The sequence below is a fragment of the Otolemur garnettii genome, unplaced genomic scaffold (genome assembly GCF_000181295.1).
Source record: "Otolemur garnettii isolate 467f Iridium unplaced genomic scaffold, OtoGar3 scaffold00080, whole genome shotgun sequence".
Taxonomy (NCBI): domain Eukaryota; kingdom Metazoa; phylum Chordata; class Mammalia; order Primates; family Galagidae; genus Otolemur; species Otolemur garnettii.
In genome coordinates this window covers 2467381-2489959 of record NW_003852475.1, presented here as the reverse complement: position 1 = coordinate 2489959, position 22579 = coordinate 2467381, and the positions used below count along the sequence as shown (strand labels likewise).

Here is a 22579-nt window from a genome sequence, read left to right as displayed (position 1 = left end):
GGGAATGCAAACTAATACATTCCTTTTGAAAAGACGTCTGGAGAACACTTAGAGAACTAAAAATAGAGCTGCCGTTTGACCCTGCAATTCCTTTATTAGGAAGGAATTGACCAGAAGACCAAAAATCACTTACAACAAAGATATTTGTATTTGAATGTTTATTGCAGCTCAATTCATAATTGCTAGGTCATGGAATAAGCCCAAGTGCCCATGGACCCATGAATGGATCAATAAATTGTGGTATATGTACACCATGGAATATTATGCAGCCCTAAAGAAAGATGGAGACTTTACGTCCTTCATGTTCACATGGATGGAGCTGGAAAATGTTCTTCTGAGCAAAGTATCTCAAGAATGGAAGAAAAAGTATCCAATGTACTCAGTCCTATTATGAAACTAATTTCATATGAAACTAATTTCATATGAAAGCTATAACCTAATTATAGCCTAAGAATACAGGAAGGGGGGCGGAGAAGAGGGGTGTGGATGGGTGGAGGGAGGGTGATTGTTGGGATCACCTCTGTGGTTTATCTTACAAAGGTACAAGTGATTCTTTCTAAAAGTAGAATATAAATGTCTTAACACAATAACTAAGAAAATGACATGAAGGCTATGTTAACCAGTTGGATTAAAATATTTCAAATTGTATATGAAAACACCATGATTGCATTAATGTACACAGCTATGATTTAATTAAAAAAAAAAGAAAAGAAAAGTCACTCTTCACATTTCCACACACTGCTTATCCATTATTCTCAATCATGCAGAATATGATTAAGAACACCCAAACAAGCCAAAACAGACCACTGGGGAGATCCATGCCAGGGACAGTTAACCAGTGTATCCTCTGAGATGGACTTGGTTTATCAGGAGATGGCATAGCTCAGGGGCCAGCAAACTTCTGGAATGGGTCAGATAGTATTTTAGACTTTATGGGTCATATGATCTTTGTCACAGTTGCTCAATGCCACAATTTTGATGCAAAAGTAGTGATCAACAATGAAATGGCCATGGCTGTGTTCCAATCAAAATTTATAAAAACAGATGGTGGGCTAGATTTGGTCTACAGGCTAGAGTTTGCCAACCACTAATGGAATCTGAACACTTTGGGAGGCCTGTCTTTCCAGTTCCTCACAGCACTAATCCCCTGGTCCCAAACCTCCACTGATTCCCATAGTGGGGTTTCCTATCTGGTCCCAATAATGACATTAATGAGGGCCACAAACATTTTTTTTCCAAGTGTTTCTTGACAGGCATGAAGAATGCAGGAGGACCTGTCTATTTCAGTAGGTGTCTTTACGGCAGGTGCCTGTAAGGAACAGAATGCGCTCAGATACCACAAGGGAACAGGGTATGAGAAAAGGACATGGATCTAGACAAGAAAGCTGCCAGGAACGCTTTCTCTTTGTCTCCAGGCTGTAGGGCAGTGGCTCTCAACCTTCCTGATGCTGCGATGTATTTTCATTGTTACAAAGGGGTCTCGACCCACAGGTTGAGAACTGCTGCTATAGGGGCTGTGTCTCTGCCTTCCATACCACCTGGTCCCTCCAAAGCACCCCTGCTTCTCTTGGGGCTGGGGGTATCTCTCCGCACTGTGGGGCTTCATCATCCTCTCAACACCTCCCCTTCCCCTTCCACATCAGTCCCAAGTGGTTCTCACAGGGACTCCTGGAGGGCTTCTGCTTCAGCCTCACACACATCTTTTTGATTTCTGTCCTGTGGCTTACTCTCACTGCTCCTATTTTCCAAACACCAAGTAAAGGATTTCAGGAATCTGACTGGACTGTCAGTTCCAACTTCTACCAAGAAGCTGGACTGCTTTGGGCCATGGGACAACTCCCTAGGGTCCAATCAGCCCAGGTTGGAGCCATGTGCTGGCATTTCCCATTCTAGTGTTTGGGTAGGCAGGAGCATGCCCAGGGCGGCGGGGACATTTCCATGAAGTTGAGTGGCAGAAAGAACAGCAGGTATCTTTAGAATCTGAACAAGTCCTAGAATCTCAGAGTAAAGGAAGATCATCCCAAATCATCTGGTCCATATTATGCACCACCCCCCACTGCAACCCCAACCTTCCAGAACTGACAGGTGTCATTTTCCTGCCAGAAGATGAGGCAAAGGAAGACTGGCACATGGGATGGGAAAAGCCATCCATAAACCCCCCTGCAAGTTAAAGCCAGTGTCAAATGCAGCTCTGGAAATGTGGCTGCACTAACTTTTCACCTAAAAGGCACATCTGTTTCCTGTGTGCCTTCACAAAATACTCTGGGATGGAAAAAGAGACTAAATTCTCACATACTCTGCTGTGTTCAAGAACTGAAGATATTCTGAATTCATGTGAGAACTTTACAGTGCTTTTCCCAGCACAGAATGTTGGACTGATGTAAGAAAACTGAAATAGCACTCTAGATTTTTGGTATTTAGGCAAAGATGAACATGGACACACTGCTACTCAGCATTTCGTAATCTTTGGCCAATGCACAGGTTAGGAACAAGGAAGGCTGAACTCCTGCAGGGTTTGAACACCTCTAAATGCAGAAAGATTCCAAATCACCTGAGCAGCATGGTTAACACATTTGGGACAAGCACAAGGAAGTCATCTTTTTAGGGGTGATTGTTAATTTATCTAAAATGGGTAACCAAAAAGCATTCAGAATCAATTTATCATTTTGTTTTTCTAAAGAACAAGAAAATGTTGCCAGAGGCACCTAGGAGGTAGCCACACTTGACTCCAAAACAGATGATGCAATTTCAAGGTCAAGTCCACATGAACATGCAAGTTATTTTCCTTTGAGCAGCAGCAGACAGAGGCTCTTCCATCAGAGCCTGCATCTTCCTAAAGCCAATACCATGCTCCATCATTTCATACCCAAGCTGAGCACAAGAATATCCAATAGGTTCTTAACCCAAGTATGTCTAAAAGTCAGCTGAAAAATGTGCTGACCCTTCACATTTGATACAAGGGAAGTAAAATGTGTAAATTCATGGGACCACCTTAAACAGCCATTTATTATCTAGCTTGATTTTATTTTACTTGAGAGAAGAAAGTGTGGAATAACATTAAGTATCACCAGGCCAGCCGGGGTTTCTTAACCTTGGCAGTGCTGCTGTGTGCCAGGGGTTGTCCTGGGCATCGCAGGACGTGTACACATCCCTACCTCTACTCGTGACATGCCAGTAGTACCACTGACTGGATGCAGCCACCAACGTTGTCTCCAGATAATTACCAAATGTTCCCCAGGGATAGGGAGGTAGGAGATAAAATTACCCACCACTGAGAACTTCTGTGCTAAGTGAAGACAAAACTCTGTTTATCAGACAGACAGTTATTGGAATTAAATCAGTCTCCTAGGAAATAGCCCACTCTCATCACCACTTTCAGACAGTCAGCATCTTGGAGCTGAGGGGTGGTGCCCTGCTTTTCCTTTCCCAACATGGGGTCAGAAGAGCAGTACCAGGAATTATTCACCCTGCACGTCACTTGTGCTCCCAGAGCTACAGAACTTCTAACATCCTTGACTGGGGAGAGATACAGTAATATGAGAACAGAGGTCATGACCATTCTGTTTCCCAGATAGCAGAGGAGAAGACTCACTCAACCAAGTTTCTCCCTGTGCAGGGCCCAGCTCCAGAAAGTTATCCAACCCCTATGAGGCCCTGGCTCTCAGAAGCAAGTACAAGGTGTGAGGGAAGCTGGAATGAGTTGCTTCTGCCATGCAAAGTGAAGGGTTTGCTAGACAGCTGCTGCCTAGAGGAGCGGCACAGCCTTGGTGAGAAGGCCACGTGCTGAGCCACCAGGCCCTTGAACATTCCTGTTTACTGCTTGGAACATCCCACTAAGCCCTGGGCACTTGGCCTGATTACTCCCTGGATCAAAGTTAAATGAAATTACCCAACGAGCTTCTTTCCAGAGAGAGCAAGCTGCACAGACTGACTCACCTTCCAGAAGCTATCCACTTTGCCATACACAAGGGACTGGTTCTGCCTTTTGATCTCATTGATGTGATGGATATCGCTGGAGTTCAGGTGCTGCTCGACCACAAACCCCAGGAAGCTGTTGTCTGGGGTGTGAGCTAAGGGGGAAAGAGAGGGGAGGACGGTGAGGGTTCAGTCAGCTAGAAGAAAAATAATTATAAATGTATTGCAGGCCATCTCACCCAAGTCAATGTTTTCATGTGACCCTGCTCTTCCTTACCCGAAGGGAGAGAGGTCCCTCTCTCCCACACATCCCCAGCAAAGCCTTTGTTCGGGAATAGTTCTTCCCAGGATAGGTTAACCTGGGAAGTCATTAAGCTCAGTTCGCTCCATCCTTATTTCCTCAGAGCAAAGCTACTGTCATCTCTTGGGAGAGATGCCTCTGTCTGGGTCTCTCTGCTGAATGGCCAGGGGTGGAGGGGGCAGAGCTGAATCAGACGTTCTGCATGGGGTGGCCTCACATAGTCTGATCTGACTCCAGCTGTGTTTTACCACTCCGGTAGGTAAAAGAGGATTTGGGGACAAGCAACAGTGCCTCCCACCCCCAGCCTTAACCTTTCACCTTCTCTAAGATTTACTCACTAATAAAAGATGTAATTATGGGCTACATTGAGCAAATGCCTGGAAAGAAAGCAGATAAAAAGGTAAAACTCTCCAGGGATACAAACTACTCCCAAAAACCCAACCACTGCAAAAGAATAGTGTCTATTGGATAGACTACTCTTACAGAGAAAAGTCATTTTGCTCTGGGTTTCCCTCATCATTTGAGTTCTACATCTTCTTTAACACTTGATCATGGGGGAAAGCAACTTCATATTCTCTCCAAATACTTGTATCTTGGGCCTGTAATCTTAAAAGGGGTGCCACCAGGAGGCAGTAAGTAGGAAACACTTCTCTCTTGATTAAGTGGAGACTCTTCCACTTTCATTCTATCCAGAGAAATCTCAGCATTTCAGGGATGGCCCTGCAGAGGACACACATGGCAGATACTAAATGGAGCAAGTACTCTGCTCGGCTCTGACCTGAATAGAATAGCTATAAATAATGCGATGCCAAAGGCCCCTTGGGAATCGAGATATCCTGGAGATTCCGTCAAATCCATGTATTGCAGCTTTGGCCATGGGCATCCCCAGGTGGGTGGTGGGCAAACGGAGGATGCTGGTCCCTTCAGCTTGTCCTGGTTCTTGGGACTGAAACACCCTTTCCTAAGCAGGGAGGTGGCACAGAAGCTCTTCAAGATGGAGTGAAGGGCAGAGGTGGGCGGGCCTGCAGCCCAGGCCTAGCAATTGGACGCCCTGACTCCCCCCTCATCAGTCTGCGTGGTGCGGGGGAACGCAATGAAGAGGGCAGGCTGGCAGGGAGCCCTGAGCTGTGCAGATGCACGAGCTGTATAAGCACTGTGTTGTCACCCTCCGTCTCCCAGGCTTCTGCCTAATGGGGGCGACAGGATGAGGAGATAATAGGGTTGTGGCTGGGGACTTGTGCTCGGTCTGGCCAATCTGTTATTTCATTTCTGTGTTTTTGAACAAGTGCCCAGAGGCAATGGCAATGGTTGCAGTGGCTGAAAAGTAAATTACTGAATAAATTCTACCGCCAGCAAGAGGCAGTGGTTGCTGTGTTTCCCTTCCTGAGCAGCTGAGGGCAGGAGGGGCTTTGAGAAATACAGGAGGTGGGAAGAGGGCCTGTGAGAGGTCCCAGTATCACGATGTTGCTTAAAAATACCTCTTGGTAGAAATTTTTGTTGATTCCATGAGTTTTGAACTAGACTCTGACACTACACTTCGGGATCGTTTTTTCTATTTTCAGAAAATTTATGAGGTGATTAAGGCTCCAGGCTTTAGAGATTTGTTTCCACAATGCAGGTATTTACTTCCTATGGGGCCACTTTAAAAAGTACTTGCAAAATACTCAACGGGTCTTAATTCACACTATAAGGTACTAACGTGTAGTTGAAGATAAAATGACGGTCAAACCCCAAAAAGAAAACAGCACATGTATATACTTATTTTTGTGTCAAAGACTCCTCTAAGCTTCTAACTCAGATAGGGGAGAAACAGGAAGAAATACTCTAGTCAAAAGACTTGAGTAGTGGGCTTCATGGTGTCAGGACCACAATTTGGTTCTAAATCAACGTTGACACTGCATGAAAGAATGGATTACATATCCATGTTCTCCCCAAGCTTCCATCCATATACTTTAACTCCCCTCTCCCCTTGGGAGATGTTTACTTGGGGATCGACAGCCTCTAAGTGCAGTTTGAGGACCTCATAGGCAGTGCTTACAAACAGGACCACTGTGTGTGATGGGCTGAAGCCTGGGTGCAAGCAGACCTCTGCATGTCTCTATTCTCCCAGGCGACTCTAGACTTGCCACAGGACACTGAGCCTTGGCATCAGAAGGGTTTGCTCAGCTGCGCCTTTTCCTAGCAGGTGACTCCAAAGTAACCACAGGCCTGGCATGGCTTGCTTCCAAGGAGCTGGCCACCAGATGGTACCTACTTGGTAGTATCTGCAGAGAATGCCTTGGTCTTATTACGTTGCTTATGTTAAATCAAAGGCCACAAGCTCAGGCTGATGCTTCTCCATATCTGAAATGACCTTTTCAATGAGATTAAACCTCAAAGTAAACGTTGTTTTTTGTTCTGCCTTATTATGGGAACACAGACTTTGGTTGTGTTGTGTTTCAAAGAAAAGGTATTTACATCTCAAGGTCAATCAAAGAAATCCCATCAAAAATGGGATGCAGGAAATCACTCTATCCCAGAAGATAAACAAATGTGACTTTTAAAAAAAGCTGATATTAGAGTTCTGAAAACATGCTAAGTTCGGTGCCAAGTGTGCTAAGTCTTTTTAGCTTCATGACCGACTACCTTATAAAACATTTGTATAGATGAGAAAGAGAGTTACTTAGACTACCCGAGTCTATGTGCTAGCAAATGGCACTGCTGGGATTCAGAGCCCGATTGCCTGCTCCCAGAGCCCAAGCTCCTAAAGCTACTCTCACATACAGCCTGGTAGTTCCAATATTTTATTTTTGGAACCCTTTGAACTAGAATAGTAAACCATGCTTCTAAGAAAAACAGTATTATAATAAAGTAGGCCAAAATGCACATGTGATTAGAACTCCTATTTGATTCTGCAATCTCATTACTAGGGATCTACCCAGAAGAAAAAAAATCCTTTTATCCTAAGGACATTTGCACTACATTGTTTATTAAAGCTCATTTTGCATTTGCCAAGATGTGGAAACAATCTAAATGTCCATCAACCCAGGAATAGATTAACAAGCTATGGCATATGTATACCATGGAATACTATTCAGCCATTAAAAAGATGGATACTTCACATCTTTTGTTATTAACCTGGATGGAGTTGGAACATTTTTTTAATGATTAAATCATAGCTGTGTACATTAATGCAATCATGGGGTACAGTGTGCTGGTTTTATATACCATTTGAAATATTTTCATCAAACTGGTTAACATAGCCTTCACTGCATTTTCTTAGTTATTGTGTTAAGACATTTATATTCTACACTTAGTAAATTTAACATGTACCCTTGTAAAATGCACCAGAGTTGTCATCCCACCAATTACTTTCCCTCCACCCATCCTTCTGCCTTCCCTCCCTCTTTTCTTTCCCCTTCTTCTTGGGCTATATAGTTGGGTTATAGCTTTCATATGAAAGCTATAAATTGGTTTCATAGTAGGACAGAGTACATTGGATACTTTTTTTTTCCATTGTTGAGATACTTCGCTAAGAATATGTTCCAGCTCCATCCATGTAAACATGTAAGAGGTAAATGCTCCATCCTTCTTTAAGGCTGCATAATATTCCATGGTGTACATATACCACAATTTATTAATCTATTTGTGGGTCGATGGGCACTTGGGCTTCTTTCGTGACTTAGCAATTATGAATTGGGCTGCAACAAACGTTTGGAACACTTTCTTCGTAGTAAAGCATCATAAGAATGGGGAAGAATCCAATGTTCTCAATACTAATATGAAGCCAGTAGAGGATCTAATATACAACCACATAAGAGGAAAAAAATCAATTCAAGGTGGGGGGCTGGGGAATGAGGGAGCGGGGAGAGGGGAAGAGGGAGAATGGATGGGTGTGCTCTCACTTAAAGGGCACAAAGTTAGGGTGTATGGCACACCTCTTGGAGGTGAGGCACGATTGTAAAAGGGACTCTACCTAATAAATGCAAACACTGTAACCTAATTCTTTATAACCTCAAATTAACCTGACACAATAAAAAGAAAAAAAAATACACCTGTGAGACTCAGTATATCTACCTGGTGTGACCTTAGCTTTTTGAGTAACTTGTGCCATATGTATGCAGGGTGCACTGACCTTTTTACATGCTATAAACTTCAGAGGATTTGCTAAACATTGACAATGATTTTAAAATGATTTAGGACAAACATCTTTTCTTATTAAGAAAGGCACTATTTTAAGCACTTTGGAAGCACCTATTTAGAAATGATTACAAATCAGCTTGATGTGTTCCCTGAGCAGATTATAGTGATGATTACTTTTAAGAAATAATATTAGCTCAGCTTGAATAATTCATTTGATGACATTTTGGAGCACACTTTCTACAAGCCAGGTTATATGCTACGTATTGATGGATTACAAGACGAAGGTGAGTTTCTTGTTTCATGGAGCTTACCAACTACTTAGTAAAATATCTATCAACCAGTAATCTTTGTTTTAAACACACTTCAAAAATTTTAAACTGAATTGCCTTTTCCTTCAATTGCTATGAGGTCTATTTTTCCTACCAGTAAGTCTCAAGCACCTAGGAGAATGATGTGTATCCCCAACTTACCTGGTAACCTAGGGTAGGAACCAGGCAGGCTCATTCCTCAACCCTTGGTCATGTAGCAAGTCCCAGAGACATTAGCTTCTCAAAACCCCTCAGTTCATTCCCCCCGCCTCTACCCTTCTCAGTTCAGGCCTCATTAGCTCTTGCCAAGGATTTTGCAATAAACAAGTTTTTTATGTTTTTTTTTAATTTTTTTTTTTTTGAGACAGTCTTACTTGGTCACCCTTCGTAGAGTGCTGTGGCATCTTAGCTCACAGCAACCTCAAACTCTTGAGTTCAAGCAATCCTCTTGTCTCAACCTCACAAATAGCTGGGACTACAGGCACCTGCCACAATGCCCAGCTACTTTTTAGAGACGGGGTCTTGCTCTGGTACACGCTGGTCTCGAACCTGTGAACTCAGGCCATCCTCCCGACTCAGCCTCCCACATGCTGGGATTACAGGCGTGAGTCACTGTGCCTGGCCACTTTTTTCTTAAATAAAAATGTTTTATTACTTTTCCTGATTTGTAACAGTGTAAAAGTTTGTTTGTTTGTTTTTTGAGACAGTCTCACTCAGTTGCCCTGGGGTTCAGTGTCATGGTGTCATAGCTCACAGGAAACTCTGGGGCTCAAGTGATCCTCTGGCCTCAGCCTCCTGAGAAGCTGGAACTACAGGTACCTGGCTATGCTTTAAAGATGGGGTCTCACTCTACCTCAGGCTGGTCTAGAACCTGTGAGCTCAAGCAATCCACTTGCCTTGGTCTCTGAGAGTGCTGGGATTACAAATGTGAGTCATTGTGCCCAGCCCTAAAACTCTTTTTCAGATTATAAGAAAGGTATAAGAGAAAAAAGAAGTGACCCATCATTTTACCACCTAGAAATAAGCACTATTAGTGGGCTTTTCTTTTCTCCTAATCTTATGGATCTTTTTGTATCTTCAAACTAAGGTTGGATCCTGCTACACTACACTACCCTTTCAGAAACTTTTTCCACTCACACGGTATGTCATAGATTTCTCTCTAGGTTATAACCGTAGCTTATCACTACTCATGAAGATAGTACAATACTTCAGCGCCGGATGTGCCTGGACCTCCCTTCAGATGTGGTCTGCCAAGAGCCCTCTGTGAGCCTAACTAGTCCCCCCCCAATCCATGTACTTCTGTTCCATATAGGTGGGTGGGGTGGTACCAATCCTGACTGACCACCCTCCCCATGATAGAATGAGGGGTACCCGCCCAAACAGACCTGCCCCACCCAGGTGAGGCTGACCTGCCCAGGTAGAATGAGTGTATGTCCCTCCCAGAAAGTGGTAGATGGACCAATCCTTGTCTCCCTAGCCCTTTAAATCCCCCATCCACCATTACCCACCTGTGGATTTCTTCCTGGTTGGAGAGCCTACCCGACCTGCACCCAGGTGGAATAAAGCCATTTTAATTGCACAAACCAGGCCCTCTGTTTTCCTTTTGTCTCGCACCTCAGAATAATCTTTCATCTTTGGCTCTGTAACCTTTCACCCAACTCCTCACACCTCCACAGAGTGGCAGATAGCTGAAAGGACTCCACCCAGCAAAGTCTCAACTGAGAGACAGGTTTACAATCCAAGTCCCATTGCTCAGCTTTCTTCATGACTAAACAGAACTACTTTTGAAGTCAGTCTTTCTGCCAGTGTCACAAAACTGTCAGGGTGGAAGTCTTAGGGCTGCAGGTGGCTCCCTGCCTTCCTGTGAAGATGGCCTGTCTGAGAATGACACCAGCTGAGAAAAGTATAAAGCTGAGATAGGGAAGAGAAAGACAGAGATGTCCTTCAGGCCTGAACCCAGCTCTGCAGAAGCTGGTTTCAATGACTCTCAGTGACAAGTGCCGACAAACCCTGTGACCAAGCCAATCTGACAGAGATCCTCTCTAGGACATGCTACCACAAGACACTTAGGACATTTCCAATTTTTGGCTTCTTAAATCCAGGGATACTGTCTATCATGACACCCTTGTAACTCTGCAGTGGGTTTCTAAGCAATCTCTACAGCCTTGCCCCTTTCTTCCTTCCTCACCATCCCCCAGCCCCAGTTCTGCCTCCAAGTTGCATAACAAGGTAGACTTTGAATAAATACGTGACCATGTCTTGCTGAAAATCTTCACCCGCTTCAGAAGGAAGTGGGGTCAGCCGAGCTAGCATTTCACTTTTAACTCCAGACATGCCCAGCTGATACAAGCCTCTGCTCCACCTGACCTGACTCATTTGGGCCATGTTTCTCTACCTCATCTCATGTGTCTGGCATGTCTATTACTTCCCTCTCCCTTTAAGACTCTCCACACCTCCTGGTTGAGGGATTTTGTGAATCTCCCAGACTGAGTGTGCCCTTCCTTGGCACTCTTAGAGCTGTTATCACAATTATTGTCTCCCCTGAGGGCCTATATACTTCCAGAGGACAGAGCCATGCTTTATGTACCTGGCTGCCCTGAGTGTATTGAGTAAATATATATATATATATTTTGAGACGGAGCCTCAAGCTATCCCCCTGGGTAGAGTGCCATGGCATCACGCTCACAGCAACCTCCAACTCCTAGGCTCAAGCGAGTCTCCTGTCTCAGCCTCCCAAGTAGCTGGGACTACAGGAACCCCCCACAACGCCTGGCCATTTTTTGGTTGCAGCCGTCATTGTTGTTTGGCGGGCCTGGGCTGGGGATCCGAACCCGCCACCTTGGGTGTATGTGGCTGGCGCCTTAGCCGCTTGAGCCACAGGCGCCGAGCCGAGTAAATATTTTTTTAATGCATGATTAAGTCAATGATGAATGCTTAATCAGAAACAATTGACTTTGTAGGTAAGTCTACACCAGCAGGAATAGGGGCCATACCTCAACTACCTCTTTACACACAAGTTTCAAACCAAAGCCAATTCTTGGGATTACTCATTAGCAAAGGTAGCTCACCCACTCTATGCCACAACCCAGCCTGGGCCTGGTATACCATAATTGTTCATTAAATATTTATTGAACTGATAAATTAACATTTTTTTATTTAGGCCACAAAAATAAAAAACAAATTAGAGATAACATACTTTTAAATTAAAATTCCAAAATCAGAGAATTCTAAATTTCTCAATATTCAGCTTATTTACTGGACACTTTCTGTAAGCCTACAACAACTTACGAGTTCAGAATATACCAGTGAACAAGATAAGCCTGGGTTTCCCTATAGTAAGCATATTAGCTGGAGAAAGTGATAATTAAATAATTCAATGCCTAAAAGGAACTAAGCATAATTTATTCTATAAATAATATAGAACTCTAGTTAATGACATTATGCTAAAGCATCTAAGGCAGTGGTTCTCAGTCTGTGGGTCACAACCCCTTTTGGACTGTGTTAAAGGTTCACGGCATTAGGAAGGTTGAGAACCACTGATCTGACGGTTTAGCCATCCAACAAAAACAAAAAATGGTGGATTGATGGAGAGAGGATTGGCATACAGATATGGATTGATATATCATAGAACAAACAAACTGTTAATGGTACAATCTGGGTTTTAGATTTCCTGTGTGTATTTCTTTTACTTTTTGATGTTTGAGAAATGACATAAAAATGTTGAGGAAGAATATTGGCTGCCATCAGAGCCATGAAAGTTTTGCTGATTCTGAAGATGAAACTGACATGATAGAAAAACATCATTGGAAAATAAAGTCACACAAGAAGAAATATGGTTTTGAAAAGCTGTACACTGATTTTATGCTTCAAATTTTACCAAAACTGATTTTTTTCAAATGGTGGTGATGCTAGGCTTTTCAAGTGAGTAAGCTGGAGTACAGCCTAGGGAAACTACAATGTATAGTTGGGTTGAAAAATGAGTACCTGAACTCTTGACAGAAGGCACACAAGAGTACATTTTTCAAGTGTCAAAAAGTAATTTAGGAGGGAATGGACTCCTTAAAGGAACATTACTCTCGAAGGCTGAGTCTCAGACTGAAGGAGCTGAAGGAGCCACAGGCTGATCCTCTTACTCACTGGTCTCCACTATAGTGAGAGGCAACAGTCCTCCTGATCCAAGTTAAAGGCCAAAAAGGAAGTTTGAACAGCAGATTGTTCCTTTGCTAAAAATAAATGGTACAAGGAAGCAACGATCCTTAGCTACAGTCAACAGGTTTTATTACTGGCATGAATGGGACCGGTTCCTTTCTAAAGTTCCTGTTTCGTCAGGCAAAACTTTTGATCCACAAGCCACCATTCTGATCAGATTGTGCAAAAATAAAAATGACAGAGAGCCCCAAATCCTCAGGGAAATTCAAAGAATGTCAATGACACTGGTATGGTTTGAACACCTCTTGAAAGCCCAACCATGAACATTTTGTGGGAAGAGAGTAAGCTGAGGCCACTGGCCTCAAGAAGCTTCTGTAACCTGAAGTATGTGTAGTAGTTCTTCCCCTTCTTTACCTGCTGCATGGGCTAAAAATAGGAAGAGGAGGGGGAGGGGAGCAGAGGGGCAGGATGGGTAGAGGGAGGGTAATTGGTAGGACCACACCCACACTGCATTTTACAAGGATACATGTCAGACTTACTAAGTGTACAGTATAAATGTCGTAACACAATAATTAAGAAAGTGCGGTGAAGGCTATGTTACCTAGTTTGTTGTATTTCAAATTGTGTATAAAACTAGCACATTGTACCCCATAAATGCATTAATGTACATAGCTATGTTTTAATAAAAAAAATAAAAATAGAACAGGCATTATTGTTGGTCCTTTGATCAATAAAAATTTTTCAGAATGCCTACTATGTTTCAGGCACTCTTCAAGATACTAGAGTTTCAGCAATTAAAAAAAAAAAAAAAGATAAAACACTCCTACCATTACACAGTTCAGATTCCAGGGGAGGAAAAAGAAAATAAACAAAGTAAAATATAAATGCTAGGTAGTGATAAAGTTATGGAGAAAATAAAACATGACAGTAAGAAGTTGGGGAGAAAGAAATTACAAAGCATTCAAAATTGTATATAAAATCAGCATGTTGTACCCCATAAATCCAGTAAGGTACACAGTTATGACCTAATAAAAAAAGGGGGGGGGAGTATCATGGTACGTCTCACTGAAGTCAAATTGTTTCAATGAAAAAACCAGGAGGAGATGGAGAAATCTAATGAAAGAATGTGCCAGAAGATGGGACAACTAATGCAAAGGCAATGCAAAGGTCCCCACGGGTGAGCATGGCTGGCCTACCCAAGCAAGAGGAAGGTTAGAGGCATAGAAACAGATGGGGCCAGATAGGCAGTGGGGATTGAGTCACCTGGGATGACTCACCTCAAATAGCAGCCACAACTAGGATTTGCCTCACCTGCATGTTCAAGTTTCCTCTGCTCCATTCAACTTGGTTTGTAATTTCTAAAGACAAGCTTGAGAAGACCTTTTCTGTTTGTGTATCTCCTGACCTTGTTGAAAGTAAGTGTCTAGAGAACAGATATCCCAAAGGATCAGGAGATGCCAATTGAACAGGTGGACAAAACTAACAACCAAATATCCCAATCTAACTTTCAAATTCACTCTCATAAGGAACAAGGAAATACTCAGGATTAGCTACCTCTTACTATAGAGTTTTTTCTTATAGGGCCTTGGAAAGTGAGGGGAGTAAGAAAAAAAATCAAAGGGGCAGGGCGTGAAATAGAAAGGCTCTAACTCAGTGATTTTCAACTGTTGTGCCATGAGAGGGCATTAGGTGTGCCACAAAAATTTTTAACAATCGTTTAATTATTTTCAAAAGAAGTTCAAAGCACTTCTAACTCTTTTTGAGATCAACATAGTTTAAGTGTGCCATAGGTTCAAGTGTGCCTTGAGATAAAGATTGAAAAGGCTGGGGGCGGTGGCTCATACTTGTAATCCCAGCACTCTGGGAGGCCCAGGCAGGTAGATTGTCTGAGCGCACAAGTTCAAGACCAGCCTGATCAAGAGCAAGACTCCGCCTCTAAAAATATCCAGGCACTGTTGCCAGTGCCTATAGTCTCACCTACTTGGGAGGCTGAGGTAAGAGAATTGCTTGAGCCCAAGAGTTTGAGGTTGTTGTAAGCTATGACACCATGGCACTCTATCAAGGCCGACAAAGTGAGACTGTCTCAAAAAAAAAAAAAAAAAACCTGAAAAACACTGCTTTAAACTAAACACTCAAGCTTCCTCTTACATTTCCCTATCTTTTCTGTTCCAAATTTCCATGTGTACCAAGAAATGCTGAACACTCCCCAGCTTTAACTATATATGGAATACAGAATGTGAGTACCCAGAAGGCAAATTCTTGCTATCTTCGCATTGTGAATGAAGCCACTGTGAATGATTCAACACACACAAACAAAATAAACCTATACAAACAGACTTTACTTAGAGAATGAGTGAACATTCTATTACAGGGATGTGAATAGTGAGGCTTTTGAGGAGACTGGGTTTCAAAGATTATTGAAATGTTTGTGGGATATAAAACTAAGGTCTGAGATGAAACTTGCCTGAAACCAGGGATGTAGTGTTTAGTAACATCTGCTATTGCTACATTCAGCCATATTCTCCAGGGAAACAGAGGGGAAAAAAGAATTGGATAAAAATGCTTTACCACTGCCGATGTTTTTACATAAGCCAGATGAAGTTGGGGAAGCCGCTGTCATGCAGGTGATCAGAGCTATCCAAACACTGATAGTTTGCAGTGCGAGTCATCAATTGTAGAGTTTCTCTTTCAAATGGTATAGGCAAATGTCTCCTCTATTTCACTTTTCTGTGTGGACAGGTTTCTTGCATTTGTTTCCTATGGTATAATGTACCTTACTTGGGATTGTGCAAAATAAAAGATTGCCGTTAGTAGTTAAAAACAAGTAAACTGCACAGTAGACTACAGGAAGACGCTGGAATAATGCCTGTATCTGTAGCCCAGCCAAGACCTGGCAACCCCGGGAAAGCCAACAGTTAATTCTCAGCCAGAAATAATAAAAGTTTCCCCAGACAGACCATAAGAGAGCCTTGAAAACCATGATTTTCGGCTCGGCGCCTATAGCTCAGGCTCGGCGCCTATGGCTCAACCGGCTAAGGCGCCAGCCACGTACACCTAAGGTGGTGGGTTCGAATCCCCAGCCTGGACCCGCCAAACAACAATGATGGCTGCAACCAAAAAATAGCCGGGCGTTGTGGCGGGCGCCTGTAGTCCCAGCTACTTGGGAGGCGGAGGCAGGAGACTCGCTTGAGCCCAGGAGTTGGAGGTTGCTGTGAGCTGTAATGCCACGGCACTCTACCCAGGGGGATAGCTTGAGGCTCTGTCTCAAAAAAAAAAAAAAAAAAAAAAAACCATGATTTTCAAGTTGAAAAAAAGATGCTATAATACATTAAGTGGGAAAAATATAGGCACAAAATTTTAGTATGTGTATTACAACTTTTAAAAAATACACATAAAAAAAAGATAACAATGGTTACCCTCGGATTAGGGGAGTCAGTTTTGGTGTGTGTTGGGGGGTGGGAGGGGAAGGCTTTCCCTGTTGTAATAAGGTTAATTTCCTTTATGAATTTGACTGGAAAGATGGAGGAAGTCATTTAAGTAGAATTTGCAAGAAAAGTAAAATTTGCTATAAGGGTGATTTATAGCAGGTAGGAGTGGTGAGGAATCCGTGTGGTGCGCCTCTGGAGACCCTCGGGTAAGGCTGGGGCCAGGACCTGGAGAAGGACACTTGAGGGTATCAGTTCAGAGAGCCTCAGGTCTGGAATACTTTGCTGTGAGTTTGGACATGACCCTGTGGACAAAGGGAAGGCTTGAAGTCTTTGAGGAGGAAAAGCTTGATCCACGTTGAGCTTTCAGGAGCTGGTTACAGCAGCCACAGGGAGGCCTTAGTTCAGAGGCTGTGGCAGCTTGTGGACAAGGAGTGAAAGAGAAACCAGGGCCTAGGAAGGGGGTCCTCCAGACTTATCAGCTTCCTGGAAGAAACCATTGCTTAATATATTTAGTCCAATGGCTATAGTGTTGTCTGAGCACCCAATAGTCCCTGTTAAAGCTGCTTAGGAAGGTATCAAGGACATTCTATATGGACAGAGCCTAAAATGCCCACCTATAAACAGAACACAGAGAGGATGGTGTCAGTGAAACTTCTGAGATTGGGTTGGGGGGGGGGCAGCAGAGAAAAAACAAAGCTTTCCAACTTGTACAGACCCCACCAACTTAGCCAGGAAATGAGTCACTGCTCCTAAGATACAGCTTGCATACAATGGTGAGTTTCTCTTCATCTTCCTGCTGGGCTCTGTCTGCACTGCACACAACACTGCCACATCTTAAATAAGACAGCTGCAGCTTAACACTGCACCCTACAAGGACAGCTCTCCACGCAGTCTCCAAACTTCCGTGTTCCCCGCCAGTAGGAAACCATCTAAGAACACAAGAGTCTGAGTAGACTCTCAATATTATGTGCACATTTATACAATTAGAGAGTGACTATTAGCCTGCATACTGTATTATGCACTGTAAGTTTATTTCATTTTTAAAAATTAACCAGGAAAAAAAAACTTCTGATTTTTTTTCTTGTAGTCAAAGCAATGAATGGCCTTTCCTTTCAGAAATATAAGAATAGCTGCATTTACCCACAGGGTAAGGGAAAGGGGGAGTCTCTGGGGGAAAGACTGGGCTGGACTGGTCCCCACCTCTTTGTCCTGTGAAGACTCTCTCAGGGATGCACCCAACTTCACTGTGGACATGCCCTAGAAAGCAGGGTGTAGGAGATACTATTTTCTGCTGCAAATTCCCCAGCCCAGACACACGTAAACATGATAAAGGTCTCAACTCTTTCAGTTCTCTACTCATTGCCATCTTTTCTTCATTCCCGATGGCCTCTGCTGTAAGATTTCTGTGGATAACTTGATGAATTCAGCCACCACGGGTAACGACTGCCTAGTTCCACCGTTTCATCAGGAGCATGAAAATGCTGATTTTCTAATTCTTCATTCTTTTTGCATTTATTAGCTGTGATTTCTCCATGATTAAAATCTTTCTCTCATCAGCCATTTGATTATCTTCAAAAAATATTTTGTGTTAAGCAAGATCAAAGCTGGATTCTTGCCCTTTATTTTTCAGAGTAATAAGTTGGTGTCCTGGCAACTTGCAAAGGTGACCCACTAGATCTTGTGGTTTCTCTTGTTTGCCTTATTCTGGAATCTTTACATCCTTCCCCTTGCTTGTATACTGAAAATCTTGGGTCCTACACTATAACAGTTTCAAATAATATAAATATTTCACACTATAAAGATGCTTTAAAGTCACTTGAAGCATTTTCTTTGTGCATGGAGTTAGCACCAACCCAACAAGATATTCATCTTTTAAAACCTGTTTTCAATTTTTAGTGCATTTTTTTCTTTTTTTTTTTAAATTGTGGTAAAAGATATATAGTATTAAATTTACCATCTCTACCATTTTTAAGTGTAAAGGTTAGCAGTGTTATATATAGTCACATTGTTAGGCAACTCATCTCCAGAAATCTTCCATCCTGGGACACTGAAACTCGAAATACCCATTAAACACTAATTCCCCCTGCCCTGTCGCTCACCCCTTGGCAACCAATTTTCTGTTTCTGTCTCTGTGATTTTTACTATTTTAGATATTTCATAAGCAGAATCATACAGTATGTGTCCTTTGTGACCAGCTTATTTTGCTTAGCATAATATCCTAGCGGTTCATCTGTTTTGTAACATGTGACAGGATTTCCTTTTTTGTATGGTACACACACCACCACACTTCCTTTATTCTTTATATTTGGGCTGCTTCCACCTCTTGGCTTCTGTGGACAATACTGCAATGACTGCAGGTATGCAAATACATATCTCCTGCAGACCCTACCTTGAATTCTCTGGGGCATTTAATTCCTTTTAAATTATACAAAACATTTACAAAGGTACTTTAAGAGACATTTAGCTTTTCCTGCAACCCTGCACGCCCCTCCTCCAATGTTAATCACTTTCACTAGTTTATTTATCCTTCCGTTGTTGTTTCCTTTCGGACTATAAGTGCATTTGCATATACTCTACACAAAAGGAAGCAGCTCTACCCCCTTCTGCACCTTGCTTTTTATTTACTTAATACAACTGAGATGTGCCCCTCCTTGAGTAGAGACATTCACCATCACCTTTTATAGCTACATAATACTTCACTATGTCAGTGGACCACGCTACTCACTCATTCTCCTATGACGACACCTGACTTGTTTCTAGAATTTTCCTATCACAGACACTACCACAATGAATGCCCTTGTGCACATGCCGTTTCTTATTTTTGCCCACTTATCTTTGGGATCGATAGATTCCTAGATGTGAGTTTCCTCAGTTGAAGGGAAAATGCACAAGCAGTTCTGACAGATCTTGAGAAATACCCCCCTGCAGGGGTAGCTCCAGGTTGCATTCTAACCCCCAAGCTGGAAGATGACTGGTTTCTCACAGAACTTTCGCATTTTTGCCAGCCTGTCGATGGGACATGGGATGGCATCTGGGTGCAGTTTTAAAACACACTTCTCTTATTGTGAGAGAGGTTAACATCTTTCCACATGTTTAGAGTAATACATTTTTTACCTTTTAATTATTAATAGCTTTTTCCTAGTTTTCTATTAATTACAGAACTTTTTCTTCTCAATGTTTAGAAACTGTTTATATATGTTAGTCATGTTACCCTCTGTGATATAATTCAATTATGTTATTGCTGGTGGTTGTTCTGCCATGTAGGGTTTTTTTTTTCCTAAAGGCAGTCAAGTATATCAATTTTCCCTGATTTCTACTGAATTCTGAGTCAGAAAAATTATTCCCCTCTCCAGGTTAATAGAAATTAATCCATGTTTTTGTCTTTGGTTACCTTTTAAGTAGTGAATTTCAGTCAGTCAACCAATACCCGCTGGAATCCTCCATCTATGGAGGCAAAAATAGGCTTGCAGGACTCTTAGTTCCAAATCATAAAAGAGACCTCTGTATTTTCAGGGTCTCCTTCTCTCCTCCCTGTAGATAGGGAGAGATCATCCCTTGGAGGGCACACACCCACCCTATCATTTAGGCAGTTTTGGCCCTTGTGGACACAGTTAACATTTCACTTGACATAGCCCACAGGTCACTTCTTACATTATTTTATGCCTCTTTATCCAAGTCCCTCAAAGTCAGATGGCAAAGTCAAACCAGTGGCTCACTGCAATCATGTCACACCCTGCTGACAGCCATCTGTCACCTAGTGTGGCAAAAATTAGTTTGCCCCCTGAACTGTGCCCCAGGGACAGCTTGCAATAGTAGGATGACATAGTGCCAAGAAAAATAATGTTTATGATGCATGTAGTGTACCCACAGATCTCAGCTAAAAAGAACATTTAAATGTGAGTCAACTTTTTAAATTATTCCCCTCATTAGCTATAACCATTCTCATTCAATTTTCCCTTCTCAATCCTAACACTTAAGGATTAGTCCATTGTGTTTCCTGTTATTACATTTGGTGAGCCTGAGAAAGGGTTCCCCTCGGCTGCCTGCCTACCAGGGGGAGAGGCAGCTGCAGGGCAAAGGCAGGGCAGGGGTCCCTGGGATCCTGACTCAAAAAAGCAAACAGGTTCACATCTCAGAAGTGCGTCCTAGAATGGAAATCTGTGGATTAACATTATTTTGGAAAATGGGAATTCTCTACTCTGAGCACCCACGTACCTGTTTAACTGACAAACTTTCATTTACAGAATAAGACTTTGCCTTGTCCCTAAGTTCTGCTGACGTAAATAATATATATATATATATTTTTTTTTGGGGGGGGGGCAAAAACACTGTCAAATTTAGTATTTGGATTTGCAGTCCTCAGGTCATTAGAAATGAAGCCAGTGGCAGGTGAACCAATAGCTGCAAGAAGAAATGTGAATGTGAGAAAATGAGGCTACAGAAACAGAGAAAGTCTCAGAACTGAGCAGCGAGGGGCAGTCAGCTCACCCTGGTGTGGTGTGGTGCGCAGCTCTCACTGCATCTCAGGGGTAATCACTGCCACTGACAACCACTCACGTCAGCAAGAAAAATAAAATTTCACCCTGGGCCCAAGATTTAAGAAGTCCATATAGTACAAAACTGAGTTGAGAATAGTTCCATTTTAGAAAGGCCAAGTCTTTTCTTTAAAAAGTTTGATGTTTAAATAATGAAGGTTTAACTATTTGGAAATTGGACCCACATGGAAGACCCCATTCCTCATTAATTATGATGTGAATCCTGAACAGCTTTTGTGTGGCATGAAATGTGTTTAGCATCTGCCAATTTAAAGTTGATGCAAAGTTCTTTCCCCAAATGGTTTCTAATGATGTTTCATATTGAATATTTTCCCCAGAACATTTCTAAGGCTTTTCGCAAAATGCTTACATGGCCTTTCAATTCCAATTTAAAAAAATGTAGTTATTTCTGAGGCAAAGGTTCAATGGCATGTACTTCTACAGCTAAAGGCCCTGAGAATCATAACCCCCAAATAGATGCTGCCTAATTAATTTTCCCATCGATCACTGGTGGCATTCTGGAAATTAGAGGTAAGACATGAATACTTACGGAACATGGTATAAAACTGCTGGGGGTTCAGATTCCATTTTCCCCAGGGGGTCTTGTGGCCTTTAGACTGGGCATAATTAGCATGATTGAACTCCGGTTCAGTGCCAAACGAATCCAGGACTCGGAGCATGCACCTGAAAGAACAAAGCCATGTGTGTGAAAAGACATCCTTGACTCCAAATTCCAAAAGGTACAAACTCCATTCCTTGCTCCAGGCACTACCCCAAAAGGACAAATACTTTCAATGGTAGTCTGGGCAAGCAATGAGGGGCTTCAGAACAGCTCGTGTATTAAACAACTACAGGTGCAACTTTAGAGCCTGGACTGCCTGCCTGCCTAATCACAAAGAATCACTAAAATACTAGCACAATAAAAAGTGCTACGAAAATTAGAACTAGGGACTGTCATGTTCATTGCTCCACACCCAACACCCAAGCTAGGGTCAAGCATATGGTAGGTGCCTAATCAACAGCAGAGGCAGCAAAGAGCTATCATCTTTAGAGGTCTTGTCTACTTAAAGCCTAGGGCATGCATTATCTCTTTCCATTATCATTCAATATTCTCACCAATTAACTAGACCATTTGGTGGATTTTAGGTAACAGGTAATGGTGATTTTTATATATCAGATAGTAATAGAACTTTATTGCTTTCTCCTAGAGCAGTTAGAGAATCTTATATGTACTGTAAAAATTTTTAAAGATCATCAATTAAGGTCAAGAGTGGTGGCTCATGCCTGTAATCCTCGCACACTCTGGGAGGCAAAGGACGGTGGATTGCTTGAGCTCATGAGTTCGAGAGGTGGATTCTTGAGCTCTTCAAGTTCTCAGAGGGAGCAAGTGTGAGACATACAATGTTCACCTATTTTTAAGAGATGGGGTCAAGAGCAAGACCCCATCTCTAAAAATAGCTGAGTATTGTGGCAGCACCTGTAGTCCCAGCTACTTGGGAGGCTGAGGCAAAAGGATCGCTTGAGCCCAAAAGCTTGAGTTTGAGGTTACTGGGAGCTATGATGCCAAAGTACTCGACCAAAGGTGACAAAGTGAGACTCTATCTCAAGAAAAAAAAAATCAATTTAATTACTTTTTAAAGAAGTTTAAAGCACAGTATATTTTCTTTTTTACTTTTTTTTAAATCAACATAATTTAAGCATGCTGTGGAAGTTTAACCATAGGTCCAAATATGCCATGAGATAAAAAAGTGTTGAAAAACACTATCTCAAAGCCTGTAGAAATACATGTAAAGTTTTTGTTTGGCTATTCCAAAGCCTTAG

General features: G+C 42.4%; 1 protein-coding gene across 2 annotated transcripts in view; it reads right to left on the bottom strand.

Moving 5' to 3' along the window:
- Positions 1-22579, bottom strand: part of MGAT5 (mannosyl (alpha-1,6-)-glycoprotein beta-1,6-N-acetyl-glucosaminyltransferase) — a 342867-nt gene that overhangs the window by 82123 nt on the left and 238165 nt on the right. For both annotated transcript variants that reach the window (XM_023515849.1, XM_012807954.2), the window contains 2 exons: positions 21309-21442; positions 3937-4070 (listed from right to left, as the gene is read on the bottom strand). In XM_023515849.1, the coding sequence (XP_023371617.1) occupies positions 3937-4070; positions 21309-21442 (268 nt within the window). The remainder of the gene's footprint in view (positions 1-3936; positions 4071-21308; positions 21443-22579) is intronic.